This window comes from Strix aluco, chromosome 10, assembly GCF_031877795.1.
Source record: "Strix aluco isolate bStrAlu1 chromosome 10, bStrAlu1.hap1, whole genome shotgun sequence".
Lineage (NCBI taxonomy): Eukaryota > Metazoa > Chordata > Aves > Strigiformes > Strigidae > Strix > Strix aluco.
The window spans coordinates 27,098,796-27,112,984 of NC_133940.1; the positions used below are offsets into that span (position 1 = coordinate 27,098,796).

At 40.0% G+C, this 14,189-nt stretch overlaps 1 protein-coding gene across 3 annotated transcripts in view; it reads left to right on the forward strand.

The window, feature by feature from the left end:
- The window catches only part of BRWD3 (bromodomain and WD repeat domain containing 3), a 61,654-nt gene that overhangs the window by 6,165 nt on the left and 41,300 nt on the right, over positions 1 to 14,189 (forward strand). For all 3 annotated transcript variants that reach the window (XM_074834822.1, XM_074834821.1, XM_074834823.1), the window contains 3 exons: positions 3,665 to 3,815; positions 6,253 to 6,351; positions 12,766 to 12,926. In XM_074834822.1, the coding sequence (XP_074690923.1) occupies positions 3,665 to 3,815; positions 6,253 to 6,351; positions 12,766 to 12,926 (411 nt within the window). The remainder of the gene's footprint in view (positions 1 to 3,664; positions 3,816 to 6,252; positions 6,352 to 12,765; positions 12,927 to 14,189) is intronic.

Below are 14,189 nucleotides of genomic sequence, written 5' to 3' on the forward strand. Positions count from 1 at the left end.
TCACGCAGAGGTGAAAGGAAGGGGTTTTGTTTCAAGTTCTATTGGGAACCTGAAAATAGAATTGCTTGTTTTGCTCTGGGCTGCGGTTTAAGCATTTTATCTGGAAGTTGTTATGGAAAAAAAATCGCCGGGAGAATTTGCTGCTATTGCTGCCTGGCTACGTAGCTGTTTGGTAATAGCAGCAGTGATAATATTCAGATTAAGGGCCACTTATTTGGGCTCTTCTGGCTTGTAGAAACATGAAAATGTGCAGGGAAAGAAATGTGGTACAGCCTTTCTTCTGTAGTATGGCATGGTTCTGATTGCAGGTGGCAAACCTGGTGAGTAGGACGTGTTAATGAAGTGAACGGTCACTTTGATATGTGCCTGGTCTGTGCAATATGCTCCACGTTAAATGTTGTTTAGAAAAGTTTACAGTCTAATAAAGCTGTGCACTAAAATCTAGATGCTTCAGCAGCTCAGTTGTGCCGATTTAACTCTGGCTCCATGATGGATTTGCCAACTTTTCTGGTCTGGGCAGCGATCAAGCAGATGTCTGGTATCCTGAGCTGCTTAACGTCTGGATGTCCCAGGGAAATTACCGCCAGGCCTGTGCAGATAACTGCCACATGCTCCGCGAGTCCGGCGCATCCAGCTTTCATCCTGGTCCGCACGTGTGTTGATGTTCGCTCTCTTGGCTGTTCTTTATAAAACTGTGGCTTAATCTGCGGATCTTTAAGCAACAAAGTCCCTTTCCATTTCTGAGTAGATGCACTGAGTTAATTGGGGCTGCTTGTTGAATAACTTGTGCTCTGTCTCCACAGTAGGATATTTGCTGCCAGGCTTAATTCAGCACCTCTCTCTAGACATAGAATAGTGGCGATACTTCAAAAACAGCGAGCTCCTGAGTGAAAAGGGAAGTGTTTTGCTGCATTACACTAGGAGAATGGTTTGGACTTTTCTGTGAAATTTTCTATTTCCAGAGAGAGAGGTATGGTGTTTTGTTTTTTTTTTTCCTGCCTTAGAATTAAAATGTAAAATTCCACAGCTTCTGGATTGCTTACTCTTTTCCTTTCTAATCTTTTAATCTTAAGCTTGATCAGTGGTTAGAATTGGCAATTGTTGACTGAGAAGCATGTTACTAATTATCAGAGATGTAAAAAAGAATTTCATACTCAGATTTTATTAAATTGCAGATTCTCTCTTTAGAATTGCCTTAGTTTCAGATCCTTTCAGATGCCTTTCATACTGAAGGGAGACTAGCACAGGATAATAAAATATTTTGTAGCATTAACGCATTTATAATATTTCAGGAATGAGTAAGAACGATAGGCAAATAAAAAAGTTCAGATAATCCTTTCATCTCATTTTGACTTCTGTTGTATCATGTAATTTACAATGGAAGACAATTCATGCTTATACACTAAACCTCACTGGCTTTACAACTGGGAAGGTACCGATATAATTTTGGAACTCTATGATTTAGGACAAGAGGGAATGGCCTCAAGTTGCGCCAGGGAAGGTTTAGACTAGATGTCAGGAAGTATTTCTTTACAGAACGGGTTATTAGGCAGTGGAATGGATTGCCCAGGAAGGTGGTGGAGTCCCCATCCCTGGAGGTGTTTAAGAGTAGGGTTGACATAGCGCTGAGAGATATGGTGTAGATGGGAACTGGCAGTGTTTGGTTAATGGTTGGACTAGATGATCTTCAAGGTCCTTTCCAACCTAGTTGATTCTGTGATTCTGTGATTTGGGGGAGGAAAAAAAAAGTTAGAATGGCTGGAGAACCCCATCAGTGCAAGAGAGCATTCGTGGGGTCATTTCTTGATGCGCATAGTGTGAAAAGTCATGAAATGGGACCATGTCAGTGGAGCCATCAGGGTTATTTTTCCTGCAGAGGTAGGATTCTTCTGGTTCCATGACTGATAGGATGTGTGGAAAAGCCTGTCTCTGTTCTGTAAGAGTTTCCATTCAGATTGGAAGAGTTTTTGGTTGGGTTTAGTTGTCTATATCATTAGAAAAGCCTTTCCTTGTTTTGTTTTTTCTTGGTTAAAATCTTATTTGTGGGATGGTGCCGATCCTGCTTGTGATGCAGGCGATTTACAGCAGTGACTCACTGTGCTGAGCCCCATAGCACCACTGCTGTTGCCCAATTGGAATGAACAGTTTCCCAATGACATGGAGTAATCATCTGTTTGATGACATAGTTCAGTGAACAATGTTTTGGCAGCAGGTCTGAGTGAAGTGCTTACCTTTTCCTCCTTCCCGATGCGTGCCGCTCCCCCCGGTGTGCTGGGGCAGGAGCTGAGCATATCCCTGGGGTCTGGCTAGGCAGGAGAGCTGGGGCTGTCTGATGATGCTCTGCTGTTGAAAGAAGTGGTCCTGCTCCTTGCTTTCCACCAGCTCAGCTTCTCTGAATCACAATCAGCTTTGCTAAACCTGGCAGAAAACCTTTTCCTTCTTTTGTGGGGTGAGCATTCCTAGCCAGGGGAGCTGAAAGGGCTCCCTCCGCAGTAGGTGAGCACCAGAGCTGGTGGTTTTAGCCAGACTGGGGGATCATTCTGGCTCACTGCAGCTGCACAACCACTTGTCCTGCCCCACCGGGAGGGAACTGCCATATCACTGGCATTGGCCTGTGACTGGATGCATTTGAAGTGGTCATGTAGGGGAGAGGAGTGTGCACAGGCACATGCCTGCTATTATTTCTTTACAATGAGCATTCTTCTGGCCCTTTCAGGTCAGCTTTAGTATTATTTGGCATTAGTTTGTGGCTTGGTAAAACAAAAAACCTGGTTTATGGCAATCTCTTTCTCCATAATATTGCAACAGATACAAAAGTTATAAATAGTTCTAATATAATTATTTTTTCCATCTTCAATCACAGGTATGTAAGAGCTGAGTGACCTGTTGATCTTTAAAAAGGACATGGATGTAGCTGTGTGTCCTGTGTTGAAGGAGCTAAATAAGCTCTGATGTTGAGATTGTGCTGCCAGCTAGTAAATATAGTAGAAGTCGGGCAAGTGCAGGACTTTCTGGATAATGAGGCACAATTTATTTGCTGTTTGAATAGACTGTTGGAAAAACTATTGTCTCTCCATAGAAAACAGTCTCTAAAGGAGGAAAAAAAAAAAAAGAATGTTTTCTCAAGATGACAAATTAGGAGTGGAGCCTGCACATGTGGGTCTTAATGATACTTACTCGCAGTAGCTAAAAATCAGAGACTGGGTGTTGCTTTTAGGATAACATTTAGGGTTTTTAGGCTTTAGTACATGTGCTTCTTACAGTAATATGAGTGTCTGGCAAGCATGTTTCAGCTAAGCAAGAAATACTGTCTGTAAAAGAAATGAACTGAAGGGTAAAAAAGGCTTAAAAAAAGTCCCCAGGCAATGCTTTGTTTGATCAGAGCACTGCACTGGGAACTCTTGAGTTTTAGGGATTTTTGTTTGTTGTTAAGTGACACCCTAAATTAACAACTGTAGCTACTACCACCTGGAATTTCTGGTCTGGCTTTTTCAACACTCCATGTCACTTTAAAAGACATCTTTGGTATAATTAATTTTGGGGGGGTTTTCAGGGGTTTTTGACTTGATTTCAGTGACTTTAACACTTGAATATGAACCGAAGAAAGAAATACCAATAGAAGCAAGAGTAAAGCCATTTTCACACGTCTGCATTATTTGTTTAGGTGGCTGTCAATGCACACATCCCTCCGGATTATCTTCTTAGGATCTGTGAGAGACTTGGACCCCTTTTAGACAAGGAAATCCCACAGAGTGTCCTAGGTGTGCAGACCTTGCTAGGTGTCGGGCGCCAGTCTCTATTAAGAGCAGCAAAAGGTAAGACTCTCAATTTATATGTTATTGAATTTTATTTTAATGATCAAAACCCTTTTGTTTTGATTCATCTTGTGGTATCTACGTGTGTTTTGCATGAACTCCTGTGCTCGTCAGCTTTCTTGTTGCAGTCTTGCTAAAATGCAGTTATGGCTGGCTCTGTTCCATATGTGTTTCTTTGGTTGAAAATACCATTTTAGGCAGCTCTTGCCTACAGCTGCTTGATCTTGATACTTGCTTCCTCTACCTCCCCTCCCCAGCATGCTGGACGGGTCTTTGTGTAAATGATGTGATGAACTGGATTAGAGATTGGATCTGTCTGAAAAATAACCCTTTTTTTTCATATACATATAGACATACCTGTATCTAAAATTACCCAGCAGTCTATATATTTTGAGGGACTGTTTTTCAGGCTGATTTGTACCATTATTTAATTCCCTGGCCGTGCAGGCAGATGTCAGCTTGAAGGGCAGGGTGGCATTTGGGCAGCATTTAGAGGGTGGGAGAAGGTGAGACTGATTCTTCAGTGATAATTCCTGTTTGTCCTTGCTGAAAGTTAATTTGAATGAAAGCCCCCATTCCTTTCATGAATAGAGCACCAGTCCTATTCTTTTTGAAAAACTGCTCTGAAATAATGATCCAGAGAGCACAGTTTTGTGTTATGACTAAACAGATCTGAGAGCCATCTGCTATTGAAGAGAGTGGTTCCTCCCTTCCCTCCTCACTCCATGTCCCTGCCACTTCTTCCCCATAGGAGCCAGAACTTATTTGATCCTGTGATGTGCTGATTCAGAGAGCTAATATGTTGCAAAATTTGTTATTGCTGGTTGTAGTGAATTAAATTAGCTCATGGAAGGATCAGTGCTGGAGGTGACAGGCAGCGGGAGCATCCTTCTGGGAGAGGGATGGGAGAGCAGGACCTTCCTGTTTCAGTGGCAGTTGAGCACTTAATTTACTGCATCCTGTGAAGTCACACTCTGATGCTAATGAGGACTGTAGCATTCTGCTGATCCACTGTATATCACCTGGAGGGATGTGCTGCTTGCAAACACATTCCCTTACTCGAAGTTCTGGGATGGAGTCTTGTTTTGCCTATGCCTTGCTATAATTGGGTGGAGAATTTCAGGTTTGCAGGGAGGCCTGCAGAGTGACATTCCTTCATTCCATGTTTGGTTTGCATCTTAGAAGAAAACAGCAACAAAATGGAAAGAGAAAATAAACATTTTAGTGCTAAGAAACGAAGAAGTTTCTTAGGTGAATTAGGGGACAGAGGCTAGATGAATCACTGAAAGATGAAGTGCTTCCTAAGCCATGTGATAAATTTATTGCCAAGAGACTTCTACTAGATCTATGGTGCGTTTTTTCTCCCCTTCAGAAAAAGGTGCTGTGACATTGTACCATTTGGTGTGTAAACCACACTCACTAATATGAAACAGCTTGCCTTTTTCAAAGTGGACATACCTGGATTTCTGCTCCCCCTAGTTGTGCATCAGTATGAAGTTTCCATTTACCATTAGTATTTATAGCTAGTTTGGTCTGTTTTAGAAAATATGAGTGCTGTTTGTAATGTGTATCATTGTAAGACTCTGTGGTACAGTTTGAATTTTAATCCGAAGGTGCTCTTGGGAGTCTCTTTGGGTCGTGTAAGCTTGTGCACTTCATACTCAGATAGCTGAAGGGTGATACACAGATCCACCAATCTGTGGCACTGTCCTTCTGTTTCAGTACTTATGCACCGTGGAAGCTCATTTCTCTCCTTCCAGATGGCCAGAAATGGAAGGAGTCCAGGTCTAATTTCTGAGGCACTCTGAACAGCCTCAGAAAAATCACTATTGTTCTGGAGAGAAGGCTCTCTGAGGCCAGTTGGCAGCAGATAGCTGGAGTGTCTTTAAAGAAAACAGTCTTCATTTTAAAAACAATGATTTTTGGGGGGTGGGGTGCCGAGGAGGATCTGAAAGGAGGGCATATTGCCACCAATGCAGGAAAACAGATTTATTGGAAAAAAAAATTCTCACTTTTCCCACTTTCAGGGAGCAAATGTGCGCGTATGTGTATTCTCAAATGCACAGTTCATAAGAAGAGGTCCTGTATGTGTTGGGATTGCAGAAGGATAAAACGTACTGAAGTTCTGTCCTGCCTCAATATGAAGTGCACCCACTTTTTTCATTCTCTTTTTCTTCCCATCAATTTAGACTCCCTGCTCACCAAAATGAAGCAAAAACAAGCTGAAACCATTTACAGTCATATCGCTTAGGAACTAGAAATCAGAGTAGCAATCTCCTTTAAGTGTTAGATCTCTGACAAACTGTTCAAAAAGACAGATTTTTATTTCGGGATGCTGGGAGTGGTGCTTGATGCTCTTGATTCTCAGAAGAATAGGTCAGTTGGACATGGTTTGGCTGATTGTTTCACTAATCCGCTGTTAATCTTGCCGGTACAGACTTCAGACATACGCTATGGAAAGGATCTGCGTTTGCAGCTCTTCACAGAGGCCGGCCTCCCGAACTGCCTGTAAATTATGGGAAACCACCAAACGTGGGTGAGTTTTGAAATACACATAAGATGTTTTTTTTATTTCTCTGTATTTTTATTACTGTTTCAGCTGAAAGTTACTCTTACTGACTGAAATGCTACTATGGGTTTGCATTAATGGCTTTTTTAACGTTTCACCGTGAATTAGTCTAAAAAAGGTTTCTCAGTGACAATAAAATAACCCTTTTTGTGTTACTCAGGCTTGGATCTTCCATAACGTGTACACACGTTAAAAGTTGTGGCCACGTTGAAAAGCTTTGCACATCAACTTCTTGTTTGGAGGCCAATGTGCTTGAGTATTTTTTTTTTTTTTATTATACACCTACATAATGTGTACGTATGCTTAGAAGATTGAACAAGCATGGTGACAGGAGCGGGTAGACGATCTTTTCATTCAGGAATCTTAGCCAGAACAAAGCGCCTGCCTAGCTCCCAGGGAACTTTTTTGACTCAAGAATTCATTTTAGTTCGGTTATGACAGAAAACAGACTGCTTGCAACATCCCTCTCCAAAAACAAAATAATCACCAAACCCAACATTTGGGTTACTTCAGTTTTAGTTGTCCATACAGTTAGATAAAGAACTTGTATAAAACTCAGGTATATGTAGGCATTCAGATTACATATCGTCAAAGAGCTGCTCTGTTTTGCTTAAATTGAAAAGTATTTTCCTTGTATGGTCTGAATGTTCATTAACTACTTTTATAGCAAACAAATTTGATTCTTTCAGGCATAAATATAAGTCCTGTCGGTCATGATTTGTTTCTTATTAGGATATTTCATTTGTATTTACCATTTGTTTGTGCAAATGGATAGGCTTTTCCTGGTTTGTTAGGGAATCCATTCACATATGTTTCTCCCATCCCTTTGGAGGTGTAGGGGTGATGAGGGCAGTCTTCAGTTCTACCATGTCTGTTCCTTTATTTATGCTTCTGCACTTTCTCTCTCATTACTAAAAATTAATGTTTGTCAGACACGGAAGTGACCAAGCCTGGGCTGTTTGTGGCTGAAATCGATAGCACGCTTTGCATAAGCTCTGTGGTGGTGTGGCAGCAGTGTGACGGAATAGCAAAGTTAATTATGGGTGTTCTGTGTGGAAAAGAAATGGCTATTTGCCTCGAACTAGTGCACAGGGAACTATTGCATTAGTACCTTTCCTGCTTTTGTCGGATAATTTATGAGTCATACTGCGGACACTAAAAAAAAGAAAACTATTTCCATATATTAGTATGGTTACTTCTCCATATATCAGTGTATTTATTCTTTTAGGCTGGTTCTGCAGTTACTTTATTGTTAGCAGTTGGGCTGAGGGATTGCTGGTAGGCTGGATTATAGATTTATTGCACACACTCAACTTGTGTAGCTGTATTTCTGTAAGGACTCTTGGATCAATTCTTTCATAGGAGGGGAATCAGACTGTCTGTTTTTGGAATATGCAGTGTTATTAATGAACCATACTAGCAGATTGGACTTAAGCATTTGTCATGCTTTCATGACAAAAGTCTGTGCTGCTTGCTTGGTGACTATTTAGTGATTTAGAGAACAGAATGATATTTTGGTTTTGGTGTTTTCTTGTGAATCGTTTTTTAAGAAATGCAAAGGTGCTATATGGAAAAGGGTTCTTTATAGCCAGGAATTCATTTTTATAAGTATTGGTTCCTGGAAGAATGCAGTCCTCCTAGTAAGAGAAGAAAATGTGTATAAAGATTGAAATAAGAAGTTGGCTGTACTTAAGCTGTACTGGAGGCAGGAGTTTGGTTTTGAGATTCCCCATTGTTAATCTTGAAGTGGAAGTCACAATTCTTCTGTGGATATTTGTGCAAAATGTTGTGGTTTTTTTTCTGATGAGCAGTGACAGCCACAGATGCTGCAGTGTGTCTGTGTGTCTTGTTTTAAAATACAGGATGAAGAAGTATGCCCAACCTCTTTAATATTTTGGCACAATTGTGAATTCCCATACTGTGCTGGCTTAGATTGAGTTTTCTGGAATTACTTGCTGAAGTAGTTGGCCGAAGTAATAGACACCCATAATAACGTGTGTCCGTGAGTGAGATGAAATGATTGTGTAATTGTCTGTGTAGACAAGTAAATAAGGTATAGAACTAGCATCTAAAAGTATTCTTATATCGTTGCCCTTCCAGTGATAAAGATTTAAGCTTGCCACTGTAAGTGTGTTTTTCTGCTGCGAGAATGGGGTTGCTTGTGGTTGTCCTCCTGGCTGGAAGAGTCGGTAGCTGCAGTGGTTTGTCCTTTTGCTGGGGTGGGACTTTGTGATCTGTACTCCAAAAGAAAAAGTCATGCACAGCGAAACTGGAGCAAGAAATCAGTGTTGCCTTCTCCCAGCATGTCTGTGCAGAGCTGGGAATCGTGTGGCTGGGGGAGTCCCCGAGGAAGGGCTGACCGGTGGACGTGGTGCTCGGGACCGTGGTGTTTGTGTGTCGAGTCTTGGAGGCCTGTGGTGATCCGCTGGGGGAGGAGAGGAAGGGAAAACGCTGTCGCAGCTTGCTGCTGGCAGGCTGACGTGGTGAATGCACTGAGGAGGATGGTCTTTTAGATCGTTTCTCTGCAGGTTTTGCAGTAGTGGTAGGCTTAGGATTCCCTTTGTGCTTTTCCAGTCAGAAAGTTGAAAGATTGGTTGTACGGTACCTCAGCAAGGGGAGTTATTCACATATGATAAACCTGCTTTTCAAAACTGCTTTGATTTTGTCAGGACTCTTTTTCTTTTGCAGGCAACACAAAGCAGATTAGAGAGAAGGTTGTTTTCCCTCTTTAATTGATTACTAGAGCTAACCTGAGCGTGAAAATCTTTGTGTGGGTAACTGTTAGTGAAAATAGCACAAAATTTGGAACCAGAAAGTTTGTAGCCAAGTCTCAGTGAACGAGCATGGAAATTTACAGTCAAGGTGATGCAGCTACCTTAGGCCTGCCAAACAGCAGGGCTGCGATGAGCTCAGAGATCAATGATGTTTCTCTGCTGTAAATGAGTTCCATGAGGTCAGCAGCTATGAAAGCTGGAACACTTTGTTCTTTTGGTGCTTTTACTGGGTCTAGCTGTCTTTGTGGCCACACATCCACTCTCTGAAAAAATATTTTGCATGTGGGAGCCAACTGTGTTTGTTTCCCAGCTTTCTTAAGAAATCCAGACTCGTGTTTCTTCTGCACACTGTGAGTGATACCCATCTTCATGACCAGGGCCTGCGATGAGCTCACAGCTTACTCACCACACATCCCGGCTGTGTAAAATGTTCTGTCCCCATTGCAAAGTTACAGTGCTTATTTCAGAGGGTAAAATAGTATGATGTGAAATCATCCCCCTTAATACTAGAGAAACTCTTTTAAAAGCAAATTTTTCTACCAGTATTCTGTTTTCTACTTTTGCTTGCAAAAAGTGGAGTGAGGCAAGGGTTTATAGGGAGAGGAAGAATTCAAGCAGTTTGGAAGTTGGCTGCAGATAGCTGACCTTGTCTACGCTGAAATGTTTTAATTCCTTCCAAAGCTGTGATGTAACTTTGAAATTTGTGATGTCTGCTGATTGTTTTTGAAATTTTGTTTTCACTGATGGGTTATTGATGTAGGGGTTTGGTCCTATCCTTCCTAGGTGAGCTTTCTTGCAAGGGTTTTTACGTTTGTGGTCTTCTCTCTAGTAGAATGGATTGTGATTTTTTTAGGCCTTACAAGCACAATGCCTTCATTGCACTGAAGAAAGCAAACTTTACAGGGATTTTTGTCATATGTGGGTAATTCCCTATTTAGGTATTGTGTATTAATGCTCTACAAAAACTATGAGAACTGGAATTCGGGATGTTTGTTTTGTTTCTTGGGGGGGGTTTTACTTTGCACTTCCTTTGAAGGCAGTGATAGTTTATAAAGTGTGGGAAGACAAAAATCTCAATCACAGCTCTGTGTGTGTGGCACGCGTTTCTGGGATACCCTAAGCCTTTTTATAGTGAGGATCAGATACATTGAATAGTTGCTACTTTTTGTTCAAAGATGCTGTTGCTTTGATAAAGGTGGTACTCCTTACGGCGCAACAATAGTTCTGTATTTCTCTGAAACTTGTGATTGAAGCATTTCCTAAGCGCTGCTTTTTATTTTTTTAATTAGCCATGGGAGATTGAGGAGTCTTGTCCCCATTGTGCAAAGAGGGAAATAGACACAGAAAAAAGTGAAATTACTTTCACATCCTCTGAAGCTGAGCTGATTGCAAGTCTGGGAATTGACCGGAAAAGTTAGGTGCCAAGTGCCAGATGAAAGGCTGTGGGAGTTAGGTGCCTGACTATTCCTTATACCTTTTAGTGTTTCCTTCATGTGATTTACAACAAACAGCACTGGTAAATTTTCAGCAGGATTGCATGGGAACACTGGAGTACACAGAAGGTATTGTGGTTGTTGGGAATATTTTGAACTACGAGTATACCTTTTTGATTCATGCAGTTCTTTGTGTGATTAAAAAAAAAAATGTTCAAAGCCATTTGAAATTGTTTAAAGGCAGATACACTGTTATTATGTATTTAAATGATTTAAGCCTTGAAAAGCACAGCAGAATTACCATATCGCTAAATTACTACATCTCTGTGTTGGCATAACAGTGTCCACAGTGTGGGGGAAAGGGAGGTGTAATATTTTTAAGAACTTGGCTTTTAAGCTGGTGTATTTTAATAGTAAATAAAATAGTGTGTGGGCAAACCTGACGATACCTTTGTGCAGCATTTAGCCCTACAGGATCTCTGTGCCCCCCTGTAAGAGGTTGGGAAAAAGGGTTAAAGATTTCATTTTTACTTTGCTAGGGGAGACAGTTTCATTTAACAGTTCCTGTATAATATCAAGTATCCATTGAATAGTAGGTAGATGGTAAATTAATTTGGTTTAGTGTGTTTTGCTTTTTAGTACTGCTGAATATGTGTTTTTACATGAAAAACAAATATTGACTGAAGGTGAGGTCACAGTGGGAGCCTGTGACTTTTGCAAGCATCTACACATTTTATGCAACTTTTTTTTTCTTGTATGTAATGTTTCAGTCCCATTGAGTGCTTAAAAATAGTCCAAATTTCAGAGCATAAGAAACCAAAATACTTTCTGTAAATCTGGAAACAATTTCTTTTCCTCGCCCATTTATCCCTCTGCTTGTGTTTAAATACTTGAATCTTATAAATTTATAGAAGTGTGTTATGGGTTAGTAACCCTTTGAAATGATGCTTCTTTGTAGTTTTTTTTAAACATATTCTGTAATCTTTTTTTGTGTGTGTAGGCAATGATATGATGATACAATTAAGAAAATGGGTCAAGGTGTTCACTATACGTTTAAACTAAAGGATTGAAAGGCACTAAAGAGCTTCATGCTGCTCCTGCGAAGCCCTGCCTACTTCAATGTGCAGTAGGCGAGATAAGGGAGCCCGCTATCGCAAGGACTCAACAAAACCCACCAATATAGCAACGTTAGATCTTTAAGTGCCATTGCAAAAAACTCTCAAAACTTTCAAATCGAAAGTTCAAGCGGTATAAATTAGGATAGGTAAAAATTACATACCCCAAATGATCTCAAATTATGCGTCAAATCAAAATTTAACATTAGGATCTTTCTGTATTCTACAGCCGCCGTGACCTTCATTTGGTGGTGTGTCCCAGCAAAGGCACGTATGTGCCTGTTTCCTCCTTTTCTTGTCTAGTGGAAAGATTCATAGTTACCACCAGTAAAACTGCTAACAGGGCGGGTTTTGTGTGTTTAGATGTCAGGCTGTTCTTATAAGGGCTCCTAGGTTTAGCAATATGAAATAATTCATGGTTGTTGCAGTTTTTTCTTGTACCTGCTATTCTTCTGACTGGGGCTTTTTCCACTGGTGCTACATATTTCTTATTCTTCAACTACATTGCATAGAAATGCGATGCTGCTGCTGCTTATGATGAGAGAGGTTTTGTGAGGAACATGTGGAAGACAATTGACCCTCACATATGATCTGGAACCCATTCCAAAGACAGATTTTTATCACCGAAAAAGCACTTAAAAAAAACTATTATTATACACCAAAAGTAAATTTCTTGAAATTGTTTTAAGGAAATTATATGTTACTAACAAGGAGTTTTCCAAATCCATATGGAATAGGTGTATCTGTTGCCTGTTCATGAATTGAACACTTGGAGTAACTTCTAGTTGCGATGAGAACTCTTTATTTTGCTTTAATTTTTGTGTAAGAAAGCAGGTGCATGTGTGGTGTGGTAGGTAGGTATTGAAAGGCTTGATCAGGAGTGGGCTTTCTTTTTACAAGACTGTACAGAATGTTCTGATAAGGTGGAAGAGGCTCAGATTTACGGATTATTATAATAAAGCTGTTACCATACATTATATTTGATTTAATATTTATTTACTTTGAGTTCTGGACAAAATTCATGTCTTAGTGTTCCTCTTTTCTGTTTTTCTCTCCCAGTAAATATAATTTCTGCCAGGCAATTAACTGGATGTGGACGTTTCAGCCACTTGTTTCCAACATCCACCTACCAACATATGAAAATGCATAAGAGGATTTTGGGACATCTATCATCTGTTTATTGTATAGCCTTTGATCGCAGTGGAAGAAGAATTTTTACAGTAAGCTTAAAAATTATACTTTTCGTGGAAGATTGCTTTGCTTGGTTTGATTTCTTTCTTTCTTGAGTCCTGCAACAGCCTCTTAGTCACTGATTGAGATGCAGACGTGGCTTCCAGAAAAAGAAGGGAAGAAAAATCCTGAAATGTATGGAAAACCCATCTCTTTCTATGCTAATTTTCACTTTTCACTTGACTTGGTATTTTAAAATTGCTCACGGCTCCAGCAGACTGAAACTTAGTCAGCTGTTTGCTTCCCCATGTAGAACCTTACAGCAGGGTTGTTCCGGTCCAGAGCTTGCAACTCTCACTAGAAACACGTGCTCATTTTTCTTTATTTATCATCTTCCTTGCTGAATGGCACCTGCAATATTCTGGGATTTGGAGTTAATTTGCATGCTGCTTGCTGGGTTAAATCCTAACACTTTTTTTAAAAAAACATTTTACCTTTTGATAACCTTGGAAATGCTGGCAATCCTTTCCTTACATTTCAGTAAAAACTTGATGATAAATAGAAAGCCTCATTACTTCGTCTGCAATTTACTTCTCTACTAAATTTTCTTTCTAGAATTTGTAGTATGTCGGTGAATATATGAATATTATTTTAAGTTTTTCTCTAGAATATATTAACATACATTTCTGTGATACTGCCCTTGCGTTTTTGCATATTTAAAAATTCACAGAATTCTCTAATAATAATGCATCTTTTAACTGTTAATGTTAATCCCTGTCTTGTCTTTGCCCTTGTCTCTTACTAATAGGAGTTTAGAAACAGGTTACCTGGCAGGCTAATGGTTGTCTTTGTGTTTTTGCTAGCTTCACCACTCATTATAAATTGGCCAAATAGAGATGTTGTTAATGATAATTATTCTGGGTCATAGTGAGGGCCTTTACATTTTTGTTTACGCCATAAAGAAATCTTTCTCATCTGCAACTATATGAAGAACTGAAAGTGATCTGTGTTCGAATTTAGCTGCAGTTAATAAAACGTAATTTGAAGTCAAATGATGTTGGTATTGCGGTTAGTTTTATTGTGTTATGTTTCTGAATACATAGTGGCAATCCCAGCCACTAGTATTAGTATTCTCTGTAGTATCTCAATAGTGGAAACGTCTGTGAACTGTCTAAAAATTCTTGGCAATATTGGCATTGAGTATGAAATTATATAGCTGCCATGGTAGGTAAAAGTATTTTACAGTGATCGATGTTGATATGCTTTTGAATTGTGTCCTGTCTGGAACTGAAATCTCACTGACACAGTATTTC